This window comes from Rutidosis leptorrhynchoides, chromosome 11, assembly GCF_046630445.1.
Source record: "Rutidosis leptorrhynchoides isolate AG116_Rl617_1_P2 chromosome 11, CSIRO_AGI_Rlap_v1, whole genome shotgun sequence".
Taxonomy (NCBI): domain Eukaryota; kingdom Viridiplantae; phylum Streptophyta; class Magnoliopsida; order Asterales; family Asteraceae; genus Rutidosis; species Rutidosis leptorrhynchoides.
Genome location: NC_092343.1, coordinates 166,405,928 through 166,423,164, shown reverse-complemented (window position 1 = coordinate 166,423,164; position 17,237 = coordinate 166,405,928). Strand labels below are relative to the sequence as shown.

The window sequence follows — 17,237 nt, the reverse complement described above, 5'->3', positions numbered from 1 at the left end:
ACCTCCATAGCTATAACCCATAATTTCCTTAGCTTCGACTCATTCAAAAAACTATTTTGAAATCACTCGGACATCACTCCGTCGTAATATTTTATGTATACTAATAATATCTTGAAATAATACAGAGCAAATATATATATATATATATATATATATATATATGTAAATCGATTGAGAGAGTTTAGAGAAATATATTTTCAAGTTTCTATAAAATAATGAAACCTATTGAATTCTATTTATAATAGATTTTTGAATTATTAAAGTGAATTATTAAAGTATGAATTATTAAAGTGAATTATTAAAGTATGAATTATTAAAGTGAATTATTAAAGTATGAATTATTAAAGTGAATTATTAAAGTTAAAGTAAAGTAAAAGTAAAGTAAAGGTAAAGTTAAAGTATAATAAAAGTATAAAAACTATGTATGTATAATACGCGTATAAATATATATAATATTAATTTAAATCGTTATATATATTTAATGAAATAAAATATAAATATCGTTATATTTATTATACTGGTTAAGTAATGAGTTGTCAAAAGTGATTCTAGATATTTATAAAAGTTATATACGTTTTAATAATAAAGTTCTTTTTAAACTGAAAATGTTTTTGTACGTTTGAAAATAGATTAATAGAATATTATGGAAACCAATTTTCCACTAGCTTTTGTCTAACTTTCGTAAATGACACTTTTTATTTTTATTTATAAATAGCTTTACAAATTATTCCGAATATCGTTAAGAGGAATAGATTTTCTCAAATCATAGTGGACCTCTCAACAGAGACTTGTAATCATAATTCAATGTTTCTGATAATTCAATCATTTAATATATATTTTTTTAATTTCGTCGATAATCATATTGAAACAAATACGTTCATATAAAGCATTATTCGTTTAAATACTTTGTTGACATTTTCAATTTATAACATATACACATATACATACATATTCATATATGTTCATTTAATGGTTCGTGAATCATTGGAATTTGGTCGAGGTTTAAATGAATGTATAAACATAGTTTAAAATCCTTGAGGTTTAACTTAACAAACATTGCTTATCGTGTCAGAATAATATAAAGATAAAGTTTAAATTTAGTCGGAAATTTCCTGTCGTCACAGGAAATAACAGAACTTCCAGCTGGAAAGAAAGTAATTAGTTGTCATTGGATCTTCAAAACAAAGTTAAAAGCAGATGGTACAGTTGATAGGAAGAAGGCAAGACTTGTGATAGATGGAAATAGACAAAGACAAGGTGTAGATTATTCTGAAACTTTTGCTCCTGTAGCAAAAATGGTTACTGTAAGGTCTCTCTTAGCTGTTGCTGCAATGTTCAATTGGGATCTTTGTTAAATAGATGTCTCTAATGCTTTCTTGCATGGAGATCTTCTTGAAGATGTATATATGAAAATGCCTTTAGGGTATATTGGTAAGGGGGAGCCTATACAAAATGTTCCATCACAGCAGTTCTCAAAAGTCTGCAAACTAAAGAAGTCATTATATGGATTGAAGCAGGCTCCAAGGCAATGGTTTGCAAAATTGTCTGCTGCATTGTTGTCATTTGGTTATCAACAGTCAAAGACAGATTATTCCTTGTTTACAAAAAGGGATGCAGATCAGTTTACTGCTATTTTAGTTTATGTTGATGATCTTTTGATAACAGGGAATAGCTCTGCTCATATACAGGCATTAAAAGACCAGTTAAAAGCTACTTTTCATATGAAAGACTTAGGGTCTTTGAGCTACTTTCTTGGGCTTGAAGTTAGTAAAACTGATCAAGGTGTCTTCATATCTCAACAAAAATATACTTTGGATATGTTAAAAGAGGCAGGAGTTTTGCATCACAAGCCTTATAAGCTTCCATTGGATCAAAATGTCAAATTAAGTGCTGATATTGGCACACCTTTACCAGATCCAGAAGTTTACAGGAGGTTAATTGGTAAACTTATTTACCTCACTATTACAAGGCCTGATATCTGTTATAGTGTCCAACTGTTAAGTCAGTTTATGCAAAACCCTACTTCAGTTCATTTACAAGCTGTTAAACATGTCCTAAGATACTTGTTACTTGCACCTAGTCAGGGTATTTTACTAGCAAAAAATTCTGCAGTTCAGTTAAAAGCTTTCTGTGATTCTGATTGGGCTAGTTGTCCAATGTCAAGAAGGTCAACCACAGGTTACTGCATACTTTTAGGAAGTTCTCCTATTTCTTGGAAATCAAAAAAGCAGGCTGTTGTATCAAGATCTTCAGCAGAAGCTGAATATAGAGCCATGACATTGACTTGTTGTGAGGTGACTTGGCTTGTGAGCTTATTAAAAGACTTAGGTCTCAAAGACCTGGGTCCAGTTGACTTGTTTTGTGATAATCAAGCTGCAATTCACATAGCAGCAAACCCTGTGTTCCATGCTAGAACCAAATATATAGAGGTTGATTGTCATTATGTTAGAGATCAAGTGAAGTCAGGAGCTGTCAAGACTCAATATGTGAATACAAAATCTCAACTAGCTGATGTGTTCACTAAAATTGTTTCTGTTGATCAACACAACACGTTACTGAACAAATTGGGAGTTTCTGTGCCTTCCCACTCACAATTTGAGGGGGAGTATAGCAAACAAAAGAAGCATTTGGAGGTCAAAGGCAAAGTCAAAGCTCAAAACAGCAGAAACTGTAAAGTTGGAGGATCTAAACTGTAAATATTTTATTTATCGGGTTCTCTATGTAAATAGATAACTGTGTTGTTATTTGGTTAGTGAGGGTTCACAAGTTGTTAGAGGCGGTTAGTTCAATTGTGTATATAACTGTGTAATTAGGGTTGTTGCAGAGCAATTCGAGTGTAATGAAAGTGATCATTCTCTCTACCGAGTTCAATTTCACCATTGTTATTCGATTTTCAGGCTAGCGAGCCTAAACGAGCTTTTTATTTATATATACCAAATTACTATTTTATAATATATAATATAAATATAAATATAATTTCATAACAATTGTTATAATTTTTATATAGTTAAAATATTAATATTAAATCTTATTATATGTGAATAAAAATATACAAAAACAAATATGTAATATAATTAAATAAAAAATTATTAACAAAAAGATATTACGTAATAAACAAGTCGAGTTGAGCTTCTATAATATCAAACAAGCCGAGCTCGAGCTTCACATATTAGGCTCAAACCCAGCCGATCTCGAGCTCGAGCTAGAGCTATGTGAATTCCAAATGAGCCAAGCTTGAGCCTAGTCGAGCTCGGGCTCGGCTCGGCTCGGCTCAGTTACACCCCTATTTGTGTGTGTGTTTTATTTATTATAATTAATTAATAATTAATAGTATTTTTTTGTGAAATGACTGTATCTTTGCAAGAATGGACACTGTTGGCCCTGCTTCGGGCGCTAAACGGAAGGGCGATTACTGTGTGAAGGCGTCACCAACAAACAAGAAGATGACGATGAAACAATATGTTGAGATTAACTTACGTAAATACGCGACGCCGCCAAGTAAAGGTGCACACTACGTAATCTATTAACATTGTAAACTCGCACCTCTCCCTATTATTAAATTACATAATCTATTAACATTGTATTGTTGTTGCTGAACTAGACAATGTTGATAAGGAGGAAGAGGAGGCGGCGGGCCCGCTGGACCCACAAAAAACAAGTTCAGATACGCCCAAAACTGCATATGCCAACGAGGCTGAGGGTGACGACCAGGCTGGTCAAGACTCGCCATCATTCCCGTCTCGTCCTCGGAGCCCTGTTAAAGAAGCTACGAGTCGCATTGCTTCTGTATATGAGGTCGCCGGTCTTAAACATTTTATGACAGAAGATATGTTGGCTTTTGATGTCCAGTCACTTGAGGATTTAACCCGTGATTTCATTTCTCCAACTGCTCGTGCAGAAATTAAGAAGTTGACTAACAGCGAACTGGGAGCCCTTCGAGCTCAGATGGCTTTTCAAAATTTAGTGTTATTATTTAAAGACTTCGAGCGATATGATAAGCAGGAGGAGATGATGAAGAAGCTGATTCAGGAATTGCAGTTGGCGAATGAATCAAAAATAAAAGCTGAGGCCAACATGATGAAGATGCAACGAGCTCGAGAACAAGCAGAGGCTGCATTGGTTTTGGTTCAGAAACAAGTGGGTGATCTGAAGGCGGAGAAAGCGTTATTGGCTGACAAGAACCGGCGGCTACGGGATCGATTTAAAGAACTACAAGTTTGGATGGCCACTACGCAGAACGAAATAGCTGAACATTGTCTTGCCTCAGGTGAGCTTAACAAGGACAACAATGAGCTCGAGAAAGACAACATTCCTGGGATTGCGAAGACAGCGATGAGGTCATCACAGGTCGTAATTGAGCCATTCATGGAGCTGTTGAGGGCGGTACAGGAAGTGGAGGGTGGTAAAGGAGGTCGAGGTTTATGAGACCGTCAACTTGTTTACTATGTGCTAAAGATCTGACTTTTTTTTTTTGAAGCCTTGATGCTGCTAGTAGACTAGTAGTCCCCTTTTTTGAAGAAATAGGTAGCAATCTGGATTTGTCTGTTGATGACATTTTGAACATGGAGCCATAGATGATTAGTTGTGTAGGGCACAATTGTAAGGCTCCATGTTTCAACCTTTTGTAAGTAATTACTCTGCAATATATTATGAATGTGTGTATTCTGCTTTTGAATTTAGATGGAATTTGAATATAAAACTCACAACTGCAGTTATTTTAAGACATTTCAGAGGAAGTTAAACTTAACCCTAGCTTATTTGTTGTTTTCTAAAAGCTACATGACGCTGGCTAAAGAATGTCATTGGCCTTCTAAAACTCTGTAATGCTTGTAGATTGTGTAGGTAAATCCTAACAATATAGTAAGCACAATTTACCTTGTTCAATGATACTCCCTTGGTGTTTCCATCATGAATATAGTGATTAGAAAATATATTGCAAGTTCTTTTTAGTGGGTTTTACAAATGCTTCTGAAACCATCGTATATAGTTTAGTGGTTGTCGTCCCAATATCCTCACAACTACTCTCTAATCAAGAGGAGATTAGTATCTGTCGATAATTATTACTAATAATAAATAATAATAACAACAATATTGAAGTTGCAACTTGATAAAGTGATATATATTCGAGATAATTTTTAGACAGACTCAAACATGAAAAATCACATTTTATCGTCTTCTAGTACATATTAAACTTGTAAAGCAGGAATCGAGAGGGGAAGCTTCTTTGGCCGTGTATAAGTTTGGCGTTCCTTGAGTTAGTTTGTTTTGTTGGGGTTTCATGTGTTTTGGATCGATGTGTTCAGATAAGTTTGGCGTTCCTTGAGTCAGTTTAAGTGGTTTGGATTTTGCTAGGTTGGTTTAGGTGGTTTACATGTTTGTTTGCTCGGTTCTTTTTGTATGTTTGTTCTTTTGGCTCGGCCCGTCCTTCGATAGCTTTTTAGACAAGTTTGTTTAAATTTTGCTTGCGAGTTGTGGGGCTTGTTGGGCGTGTTTTTATATCGTTATGAGCTTCGTCTTTAGATAAGGTTCCTTGATTATATACCATTCTTGTTTTCGGGGAAAAAAATACGGAGTATATGTATACAAACAGTTTTCGAATTGTATCTATGGTTTGATAAACATTAAGATTAAGACAATTATAAAAGTTTTTTTTTTTTTTAAATCATTAAAGCTTTCTAACCATCTTTAATTAATCGTCTTTTGTTTTGTTTGAGGGACCAAATCTAAAGATTAAATAATAGGTGAGGGACGATCATGTAATTTACTCATTTTGGAAGGTATCAGACATCCTCTGGTTTTCACTCTCAATATTGTCTCTTCTGTGTGAATTCTAGGGTTTAATATCGATGAACAGAAAACACATTATTCACTAAATTCAGTTGAATAAATGAAATTAAATTTAATAATCCCTCGAAGTGTTTCGAGATCTCCGTCATCTTACCGTCGGAGACACTCGCCGTCTCCTGTAGGCCGGCGACGGAGTGACCGTAGCCGCTCACCGTACAGCAGGTCAGCTCAACTTCTTTTGACTTTTATTTCATTTATATTATGTATTTCTGTAATTCAATTAGGTATCTGTATGTAGCCATAATGTTTAAATTGATGCATTAGTAACAAACGTACCATATGGTTACAAATTTAGGTTGAATTTATGAAATCTAAAAGCTGTTGGTTTTTTATATTGCAAATGTGATTTTGGTATTATGTATTGTTAATTAGGCGAAGAAATCGGTCTCCGTATTGTTAAAAGAGTCGGTCGCCAACGCCTAGACGTCATAGGAGGCGAAGAAGCAAGACTACTTCTGTAAGTCCAGTGGAGTCACCAAATGCGAGTGTCACATCGGCTGAGCGTAAAAATGCGCTTGCAAAATCGAGAAAGGAAGAGGAAGAAAAGAAAAGGTAGGTAAAACAGTTTTCTTGTTTTGCTTATTGCTGTGTGTTTCAAATGTTATGTAGGATATTTGATACGGTTGGAAATAATGAATTGGTTGAGACACTCTTATGATTATTGTTTTAAGGCTAATTGTGTATGTTGTGTGCTGGTGAATAGTGTTGTAGAGTGTAATTATTAGTATCTTTAACAACTTATCAGTTGATGATATGACTTCGCCTTATGGTTACTCTTTAAGATGGCTCTTTAAAGACCTCTGATGTGAAATGAGTTGAACCGTGTAACTTTGTGTCTTTCTAGACGAGTGTATCAATTTGTACGAGGGCTTATCTGAATATTTGTCTAGTCTTTTTTTTCCCGCGGTTCTCAAACCTTTTTGCTGCTACGGCTGTCTACTCTTCTTGAGGTTAGATAGTGTTTTAATTCTCACATTTATGATATATGCATATTCTTTTGATTTATGTATATGTAAAATGTATATAGTTGTTAGATCCCTTAATTACGTTATTTACATGCTCAGGTGATAGGTGAAGTAGTTTATACGTGCAATTAGTGATGAAACTCTAGAAATGTGTTAATTTTAGTCTCACCTAATTCACAAGCACTTTGACTGATAATGTGTAAATATGTGACGTGGCCATTGCTGTTTGCTCCTTGTATGTGTTGAAAAATTGTTATGTAACCCCTTTTTCATATTTTATGAGTTCAAAACAGTGTCTACCACTTTTTGTGGTTTATTTTAAGTAGTCACTTCAACTTTCTTTGCTTATTATTTAAAATAATTCTCAAACTTTTGCCAGTTTATTCATTTTGTTGTCGTGAAAGTTCGTTGCCACTATGTTTATTCTTCTTGTGGTGGCCACTACATGACTAAATCGAAACAAAACCGATATCTATGTTGCCCTAGTTTTACAATCAACTTTTGTTGTAATGATTTCTATGTATATGGGTCTGTTATGTGCAATGATTATTGGCCGCATGAGGGCCAATTGCCCGTGATTATGTATGCTTTGGTACGAGGGTAGCATGCTCACGCACTGTTGTAAAATTTTCCGATTACTCCCAACTAACCCCCCGATTACTTTTTTTAAAGAACGGTTGATGAGATTTTCTAAAATGCTTTTGATTAATCGGTTAACGTCGTTTAATTGGTCAAAATCGGATTTGTTGGTCAAGGTAAAATTAGTCGGTCAATATCGATCAACATTTTACTATGAACTTTTACTTGGATTTTAAAGTTATTGAACAAATGGAACGATTATATTTATGTTTCTAGACAATAAAGTTAAAGTTTATGTTTATCTTTATGGTTTTCTATATATTTACACATATAGTATTGAAAATTATTATTTAAATGTATAACATGTCCAGTCCGATTAGTCCTCGAGTTTCCAGTTATTCACTCAAAGTCCCGACCGAGTATTCCCCGACTAGCGAGTTTTGCAACCTTGGTCATGCTTTGATCATGTGTATGTGTTTTAATTTTTTCTTTGTTATTTCTTTATAGTTTGTTTTTGTTAAATGCCTGTTTATCTTCGCATATTTTCGCAGAAATGGATTTTAGTGCTGTTTTGAAGGAGCTAGAAGCTATGGGTTTAATGGTGACCATCCCAAGTGTGACACTAGGGGTTGTCATCATGGACACTGGCCTTACTTCAGTCGTTAAACGGAATGGAAGGGCGACCACCATATGAAGGTTGGCGCTAGCAAAGAAGAAGATGACGGTGAAACAAGTTGATGGGATGAGCTTACAAAACTTCAAGACGACTCCAAAAAAAGGTGCACACTTCATTGTTCCTTCTAATTGTGTAGTATTGTAATTAATTTACGGAAGTTATTTACGTTTTATTATTGCTAATTAGACACCTTTGTCAAGGAGGTCCAATGGGAGGAATGAGAGAAGGTGGCGTGAAGGGTGCCGATTCAGCCCTGTTAGAGAAGCTAAATCCAATATTCGAAGTTGGAACCCCAAATCACAAAGGTTTTAAAGTATATTGCTATGAAGCTGGATGTACACATTTAATAGGTTTTTTTATTTCCATGTTATAGTTGCAAATGACTATTTCATCTGATCTAAAAATTTTCTTTTTCGAGTCGATCACATATCAAGCACAAGTTCATACAAATCTTGGTTTCAGGTAAAGTTTCTTTATTTTACATTTGTGGGCTGTGTCTCTTCTACAAAATGGTCCATTACTTCACCAGAATCAGATGAATATATGTCGTATGAAATTGCATGCGTGAGTTATATACTGATTTATCTAATACCACCGATCTTTTATTTGATTATGCAAATGCAAATTACAGATTACTTGTATGTAGCGATAAGACATTATTTCCTAGATAACTAAAGATAAGATACAGCTTCCTAGAAACTTTGGAAATGGTCATCGGATATTTTATTGGTTTTTTAAACTAGTGTTAAGGTATAAGGCTGTTTGATTGTTTATCTTCATGTTGTTTTCGGATAAAACGTAGGCTAAACTACTCCTGGAAATTATGTGTTGAGCATTTTGGCAAAATCACATGGTTACAGTCCTAATTCTCATTGTGGCTATAACATTTTGATGTGCGTTGTCTATTTTTACTTGGTGGTATTTTTTTACTTGGTGGTATTGGATAAGGAGCCAGGTGCCTGCTTATTCAATACCACCAAGTAAAAATAGACGTCACACATCCAAATGTCATGGCCACAATGAGCATTAAGAGTGTAATCATGTGATTATGCCAAAATGTTCTTCACATCATTTTCACGTGTAGTTTAGTGTACGTTTCACCTAAAAACAACATGAAGATAGAAAATCAAACTGCCGTGTACCTTAACATTGGTTCAAGAAACCAATCTGATATCCTATGACCATTTCCAAAGTTTCTGGGAGGTTGTATCTTATATTTAGTTGTATCGTGTCTTTACTTATCTGGGAAATAATGTCCTATCGCCACATACAAGTAATTTGTCTGTAATTTGCATTTGCTTTAATCAAATAAATTGATAGTATTACATAAATGAATATATAACTCACGGATGAAATTTCATTCGACATATATTCATTCGATTCTGGTGGAGTAATGGACCATTTGGTCGAGAAGGCATTGCCACAGATGTAATATGAAGCAACTTTACCTGAAATTAAGATTTGTATAAGCTTGTGCTTGGTATGCGATCAACTCGAAAAGGGAAGTTTTTATCTAGTCACTTGCAACTGTAACCTAGCTATGAAAATAACTGATAAAGGTTACATCCATCTCCATTGAAAACTATGTGATTTGGGATTCCAACTTAGAATATTGGACAATTCTAACAGCATATGCCAATGTGGATGAGGGTGACGATGCTAATATGCAGTCATCCCCATCTCGTCCTCGGAGCCCCGTTAGAGAAGCTACGAGCCGCATTTCTTCTGTTTATAAGCTTTTTGTTCTTGAGCAATGGCCGAAAGAAGATGACTTGGCCATTTATGCTGAGTCACTAGTAGAGATCATCCGTTATGTCGTTCCTCCAACCGTCTGTGCTGAATTAAAGTTCACCTAAAGCAAAGCAAGCCTTGTTGATGCTTAGGTATCTGTGCTGCAATAGGCTCAAACTATATGAAGATGCTTAAGACCGTTTCCCGCGCTGCCGATGAAAACATTCCAAATAGTGGTGATATGGTTACAGATTCTTCGACAAAGATTCGGGACCTATTAATAAAATGAAATCAATTTCAGGTCCTTCGAATAACCACCCACGAGCTTCGAAGCAGTTATTTAAGGCGGGAGTTTCTGGTTAAACTTCAGATGGATCAAAGGCTAAACAGGCCAAAGGAGCTATGGGCCAGGGTCTTGGCTCCTCTATGGCCCAGCTAAGTAAATTGAAGAAATCTATCCCAGCTTCCAGTAGCACCAAGGCCCAATTATAAAATTTTGATCCAAATCTGATTGGGCCTTCTGTCAATGATTCCGCTCAGATTGTCATGGAGAAGGGAATATCCTTGAAAATGTGGCGTGAGAAGGCGGATAAGCTAGAGAAGGAATTAAAGTTGGCCAATGAATCAAGATTGAAAGCTGAGGCTGCGTTGATTTTGGTTCAAGAACAAGTGGATGATTTGAAGGCGGAGAAAGCGTTGTTGGCTGACAAGGACAAGCGGTTACGGGACAGGTTTAAAGAATTACAAGTTTGCCTGGCTGCTACGCAGAACGAAATAGCTCAACATTGTGTCGCCTCAGGTGATCTCAACATGGAGCCTTACAATTTTGAGGAAATAGGTAGTAATCTGGATTTGGATTTGTCTGTTGATGACGTTTTGAACATGGAGCCATAGTTGTATAGGACACAATTGTAAGGGCTCCATGTTTTTCATCGGTTTGTAAGTAATTATTCTGCAATATACTATCAATGTGTGAAATGCTTTTGAATTTAGATAAAGTTTTAATATAATACTCACAAGTGCAGTTATTTTAAGACATTTCAAAGTGAAAAGATGAATTTGAGAGGAAGTTAAACTTAACCCTAGCTTATTTGTTGTTTTCTAAAAGCTATTATAAGATGCGGGCTAAAGAAGTTCATTCACCTGCCAAAAGTCTGAAATTTTGTCTAATCTGAAAACCTCCATTTTGCTGTTACGACTGTCCCTCATTCTTGATCAGGTTGGATATTGATTAACTCTGAAATTTATGTTATATGCATATTCAATATGTATATAGCTGTTAGTTCCCATATTCGCATGTCCTTATATAGGTTGCAGTAGATGTGATACAAGCTGCATTTGCCCTATGAAATTACTTCTGCTACTTGCACGTTAAGTCGTTAAATTCTCTTACAATCCTTTAAATAATATTAGTGTCAGAATGTAAAATTTCTGGCTATTAAGAATTATTAACCCGCCTAGCAGACCTTAGAAAGTTAATCTATAAGTATGCTGTAATGATTAAGTATAAATTTATATTCTCTGCGCCTTGACATTTTTGTATTATGTTTTCTTCTTAGTTGACTGTTTATAATGACATAAACTTATTGACTCTCTATAGGCATATTCTGACTCAAAAAGCTAAAAGAAGTTATACCTAGCCAAATGTTTAACGTTCCTGTTTAAGTAAGGCTCATTATATCTCCTGCAGATACATAAAAATGCCTTATAGGGGACACCGGTTGAGCTAAATTCTGTTATGGGCTAATTCAAATTGATTAGTAGTGACACATCGAGAAAATTAACTATAATAACTGGTCATATGTACAAACCTTTCCTATATCTTCAAACTAAAGATGTTTGATTTCTCTAAGATAAAACTCGGTTTAGATTGATAGCAGAGAGATGTTAATATAGTGACTAAATTGAGTAGGAGATGCTTTATTGCTGGGTCAGGGCCTTCTCGTGAGTCGTGACCCACATATGTAATCTTAATATACTCTTTAATGAATGCATATACATTTATGTGTGCGATTTGCATTTACGTTACTATTTTGTGGTACCAGGCATGTGTACCAAGGTGATTGCTAGTAAAAGTTTGTCAGCAATTAGGAAAGATATCCTGGCCAAATGTTATGGTAAGTACGAACTTAGAGTTTATTTTGCAAATATACTTGCTAATGTTGAAGATGCTCAAGTAAACTTATTCCCATGTTTGTACATTACAATGTGTACATAATACTTACCAAGTATTTTGTTTTACTAATTTATCTGTAGGTGGTGACATATCAAAGAAGAAAAAGTTGCTACAGAAATAGATAATTATTTGGCCCCACTGTTCAGATGTCACAAACTGGAACCAAAAATTATTTTGCTCCTTCCCTTGGCTTATCAATAAAACATGATGGGTTTTACTTTGCCGGAGAAAGAATGAAGACGATTGAAAAGGTTGATGTTCCTCAAGAAGCATTCATGGCTGTGTTTAAACTTGAAAAAAGCGGCTATAATCACCTACTTGTATATTGTGTATGTAAATCCTAACAATGTAATAAGCACAATTTACCTTGTTCAATGAAACTGCCTTGGTGATTTCATCATGGATATAGTGATAGTGATTATACAATTGCTTAGAGCACAGGGTGTCCGTGTCCATTTCGGTGTCTATTTTTCAGTGTCGAAAATGGAAGTCGAAATTGACTGACAGTGACATGGGTGGAGGTATCCACAGTATCAATTTCAGTGTCCATTTTATTATTTTTATAATTATTTATTAATATTTTTTTTTATTATTAATTATTGCTTTTTATAGATTCTAAAAAAGAAAAAAAGAACCAAAAACCACACCTCCAAAAACCACATCTTCTTCTTCTTTCCTATTTTCACTTTTCTTCTCCCCTATTTTTCAATTTCCCAAACCTGCAAAAACCACAAATTACCATCACAAATAATAATTAAAACAGAAAAAAAGAAAAGAAAAACAAAAAAGAGAGGCAACAGTCGTTTTTTTCACCGTCACCTACGCAACGGTGTCAACCGACGGTGGGATTGACGGTGACGCTGTGTCGACCGACGGTGGTTGTCGGCGTCGATTTTGGACCGACGGCGAGAATCGACGGGGGACACCGAGAGCTCTTATGCAACCATCGTAAATAGTTTAGTGTTTGTCATTCTAATATCCTCACCACTACTCTATTCAAGAGGAGACTAGCTTCCATCGTTTAACGATAATAATAAATAAATAAGAATAATAAATAATAATAACAACAATATTAGAAGTTGCAACTTGATAAAGTGGTGTATTCAACATAATTTTTTGACAACTCAAATATGAAAAATCATATTTTATTGTCTTTTAGTACATGTCAAACTTGTAAAGCCATGATCGAGGGGAAAAAAGCTTCTTTGGCTGCATATAAGTTTGACGTTTCTCAAGTTAGTTTGTTTCATTGGGGTTTCGTGTGTTTTGGATCGATGTGTTCGGGTGGTTTTTGTCCTTCGCCTTTGCACTGTTGTAGCTTGTTATTTGGTTTGGTTTTTGTTTGGTCTGTTTAAGTAGTTTGCATATTTGTTTGCTCGGTTCTTTTTGTATGTTGGTTCATTTGGCTCGGCTCCTCCTTGGATAACTTTTTAAGCTAAGTTTGTTTAGGTTTTGTTTTCCACTTGTGAGGTTTGTCTTGGGTCTCTTTATATTGTTTTGATAGGTTCTTTCATCTTTGATGAAAATTCCTCGGTTATATATCGTTCTTCTTTATTCACCAAAAATATATATAAATACAAACAGTGTTCGAAATGAATCTAAGGTTTGATAAACATAAAAAAATGATAAAAGTTTATTTTTCAAAAAGTTGATAAAAGTTATTTTTTTTCGAAATTTTCGAAAAAATGATAAAGCTTTTTAACCTTCTTTAATTGATCATCTTGTATCTTTTACTATTTTGATTGAGGGATCAAATATAGAGATTAAATAATAGGCGAGGGACGAAATTCATAATTTACACATTTTGGAAGGTATCGGGCCCTCCCCTGTTTTCACCTTCATTAGTCTCTTTCGTGTGAATTCTAGGGTTTAATGTCGATAAACAGAAAACTCAATATTCATTAAATTGTTCAATTCAATTGAAATAAATCAAAAATTAAATTGAATAATGCCTCGAAGTGTTTCGAGATCTCCGTCTTCTTACCATAGGAGGCACTCGCCGTCTCCGGTCAGCCGCCGGCGCCGGAGAGACCGTAGCCGCTCACCGTACAGCAGGTCAGCTCAACTTCTTTCGACTTTAATTTCATTCTATTATTATGTATTTCTGTAATTCAATCAACTATCTGTATGTAGCTGAGATGTTTAAATTGATAGAGTACATTATTAACAAACGTACCATATGATCACAAATTTAGGTTGAATTTAAGACTTTCTTAAAGCTGTTGGGGGTTTTTATATTGCAAATGTGATTTTGGTATTACGTATTGATTATTAGGCGAAGAAGTCGGTCTCCGGTTTCTAGACATAAAAAGAGTCGGTCGCCAACACCTAGACGTCACAGGAGACGAAGAAGCAAGACTACTTCAGTAAGTCCACCACAGTCGCCAAGCGCGAGTGTTACATCTACCGAGCGTAAAAATGCACTTGCGAAATTGAAAAAGGAAGAAGAAGAAAAGAAAAGGTTGGTAAAAGTGTTTTCTTTTTTTGCTTGTTGCTGTGTGTTTCAAACGTTATGTAGGATATTTGATATGGTTGGAAGTAATGAATTGAATGAGACACTCTATTGGTTATTGTTTTAGGGCTAATTGTTTAAGTCTTGTGCTAGTGATTAGTGTTGCTGGAGCGTAATGATTAGTATCTTTAACAACCTATGAGTTGATATGAGTAAGCGTTATAGTTACTCTTTAAGGTGTCTCTTTAACGACCTCTAATGTACAATGAGTTTAATTGTGTAACTTCGTTTCTTTCTAGACGAGTGTATCAATTTGTATGAGGTGTTATCTGCACCGAGATAACACAACTAACTTCGTCAACTTTTAAAGTGGTCTAAATTACTCTGGATTTGATAGGACTTGGGTTTTTGCTTGTGATGAAAAATTATTACTCTTTACAAGCTAATTAAGATATAATAAGTAGCTTTCTCAGAGTGGTAAATATTTGTTGGGTGTATTTGTGTTTTTGTAATGCTTCCTAGTAGCATAGATAAATTGTTAGATTGACACCATAATAAGTGAAATTTTTAATGAGAAGCCTGCAAGATGTCATATTGAATGAAGGATAACTGAATATCCCCCTGAATTGAAGTTATTTTTGTTACATTGAACAGTCATTTTAGTTGGCTATAATGTATACTTTTGATAAGTGCAGGTTGAATATAGAGATTTATACATTTGTTGGATAACCTTTAATAATTAAGATCACAGAATGGCCTGTATTAGATACTTTTTCTTTTGTAACCCCTCTCAAAGTACGAACCTTTTGCATCAAAGCCTATATACATTAAGAAAATACAACTATCAATAAATATATGCAAACCTACAACTGTTATCAATGTAAAACTGAATCTCATTTTGTTACCAAGCTGCCAAAAGATTATGTTTTGGCATACTTTTGCTTGTTTTTGACTACTTGTATGCTTTGTTAGACTTGAACAGGAGCGGGAACTACAAATTCTAGAAGAGACGGCTAAGAGAATAGAAGAAGCAATACGGACAAAAGTTGAGGAGAAATTGAATTCCGAAGAAGTCAAAATGGAAATAGAAAGGAGAGTTGAAGAAGGCCAAAAGAAACTTTTTAATGACGTTGAGGCTCAACTTGAACGAGAAAAGCAAGCGGCTCTTACTGAAGCTAGACAAAAAGAGGTAACTGGATTATGTGTAAAGATATTACCGTGTCCACTAGTTGTCTACCATTCTTCTCATATTGTAAAGAGGTGGTTGGATGGGCGGGTGGGTGGGTGGGTTAACGGGTCAAAACGCGATCAGGTTCAATGGCTCATTGTTTAGTAAAAGTGTAAAATGTATTTTTGTAATGATTTTATAGATGAATAATTCAATTTTTATATTTGCAGATATATTAAAAAAATTATTAGTAGTCCAAGTTTTTGATTATAAACAATATATATGAGGTTGTTTACATAAAAATATAAAAATGAACTTTGGGTGTCCTCCAGCCATTTCACATTTTCCCATTTCGGCAAATATATGTAGTTTGAGTATTGGGCCCCTTTGAGAAAAAAAAAATACAACCTAAATCTACCAATTCATAAGTCAATGAGTCGAAATTGCAGCCTGTATGTTTAATCACAAATTATTTACTTGTGTTCATTCAGTATCTATTTAGTACTCTGTAACTGATAATTACTTATTTATTAGTTGAAACTCATTAGACCATCTCTAATGTACGCACTTAAACACCAAAATCACATTCATTATCTTTTTTGTTCAGTTCTATTTGTTATTGTTAATTTACTTAGAGAGTAATATCTAACTTATTGATTAGATTCAGCTAAACTTATTTGTTGTTAGCTTTTTAAATCAAATTTAGAGATTAGTATATAACTTCTTGATGTAAAGTTATCGACTTTTGGTGCATATACATGTGTTAAAACAAATATGGTTTTAGCATATACCAAGGGGGTACGATCTTTTTAGACCAAATCGATGCAAATATTTGGTGCATACATAAGAGGTACTTTTACTGTACACAATCTTGATCAACAACTGCATTTTGATTCACATGGTCAATTATAATCAGGAACAAGCAAGAAGAGAAAGAGAAGAGCTTGATAAGATGTTGGAAGAGAATCGAAGGAGAGTTGAAGAAGCTCAAAGAAGAGAGGCTCTTGAGCTTCAACGTAAAGAAGAGGAACGACACAGGGAACTTGAACTTATTCAAAGACAGAAAGAAGAGGCTGCTAGAAGAAAGAAACTTGAAGATGAGGAAGAACTTATTAAGCTATCTAATAAAATTATATCTCGTTAAGTTAATACGAGTAAGTGAACTCGTGCAGATGGCCAAACAACATAATGTTATATTTTCTGGTAACTTCTCTATTACTTAATCCTTAATTTACAATCTTCTGATTGTATTTGTGTTGGGTAGATTACCAAATGGCTTACTTTCTTGCATTAGTGTAGAATATAAGATCGTAGGCGATTGTAAGTTGAACAACCTTTCTAAGACTGTAAGCTAAGCTCAACAATTTTTCCAACTAGTCACAGACTTGTGTTTATTTGATATCTAAATATTTTAAATTTATATTTTTTTCGTGTTTAATGCTACATGCATCCTTTCGTATGTCATATGATAGTATGTCATATGATATAGGTTTTAAATGGGGCGGTTGAGTTACATATTTGGGTCAGAATGAGTATGTTTTTTTGTGTGTGGGTTAATAACACACACACTCACACTTTCTTACTCTCTTTTATTTTGTTTTAGAATGAGTACTTGCTATGGGCAGGTTGAGTTACGTATTTGG

The 17,237-nt window shown here is 34.5% G+C and overlaps 3 protein-coding genes across 4 annotated transcripts; all 3 read left to right on the top strand.

The window, feature by feature from the left end:
• Positions 1–1,412: 1,412 nt before the first annotated feature.
• On the top strand, positions 1,413–2,696 carry LOC139875226 (uncharacterized mitochondrial protein AtMg00810-like). Its single transcript, XM_071862568.1, has one exon. It carries the CDS (start codon positions 1,413–1,415, stop codon positions 2,694–2,696), a length of 1,284 nt encoding a protein of 427 aa, XP_071718669.1.
• Positions 2,697–6,253: 3,557 nt separating this feature from the next.
• LOC139876360 (uncharacterized) lies at positions 6,254–10,773 on the top strand. Of its 2 annotated transcripts, none has more exons than XM_071863669.1 (3): positions 6,254–6,399; positions 7,943–8,170; positions 8,268–10,773. In XM_071863669.1, the coding sequence occupies exon 3, from the start codon at positions 10,345–10,347 to the stop codon at positions 10,690–10,692; it is 348 nt and encodes a 115-aa protein (XP_071719770.1). In that variant the 5' UTR covers positions 6,254–6,399; positions 7,943–8,170; positions 8,268–10,344; the 3' UTR covers positions 10,693–10,773. The 2 variants fall into 2 exon arrangements, with proteins under 2 accessions (XP_071719770.1, XP_071719769.1); XM_071863668.1 differs by having other exon boundaries at positions 8,254–10,773.
• Positions 10,774–13,851: 3,078 nt separating this feature from the next.
• On the top strand, positions 13,852–16,973 carry LOC139876359 (uncharacterized). Its single transcript, XM_071863667.1, has 4 exons — positions 13,852–14,029; positions 14,250–14,435; positions 15,399–15,615; positions 16,511–16,973. The coding sequence occupies exons 1-4, from the start codon at positions 13,923–13,925 to the stop codon at positions 16,736–16,738; spliced, it is 738 nt and encodes a 245-aa protein (XP_071719768.1). The 5' UTR covers positions 13,852–13,922; the 3' UTR covers positions 16,739–16,973.
• Positions 16,974–17,237: the final 264 nt, after the last annotated feature.

What these genes read in the sequence shown, in the direction of transcription:
- LOC139875226 (XM_071862568.1), top strand. Translation starts at nt 1,413, where the DNA reads ATGCCTTTAGGGTATATTGGTAAGGGGGAGCCTATACAAAATGTTCCA.
- LOC139876360 (XM_071863669.1), top strand. Translation starts at nt 10,345, where the DNA reads ATGGAGAAGGGAATATCCTTGAAAATGTGGCGTGAGAAGGCGGATAAG.
- LOC139876359 (XM_071863667.1), top strand. Translation starts at nt 13,923, where the DNA reads ATGCCTCGAAGTGTTTCGAGATCTCCGTCTTCTTACCATAGGAGGCAC. An exon ending in AGCCGCTCACCGTACAGCAG is followed by an intron (nt 14,030 to 14,249) that starts GTCAGCTCAACT and finishes ATTGATTATTAG; the next exon opens with GCGAAGAAGTCGGTCTCCGG. An exon ending in CTGAAGCTAGACAAAAAGAG is followed by an intron (nt 15,616 to 16,510) that starts GTAACTGGATTA and finishes AATTATAATCAG; the next exon opens with GAACAAGCAAGAAGAGAAAG.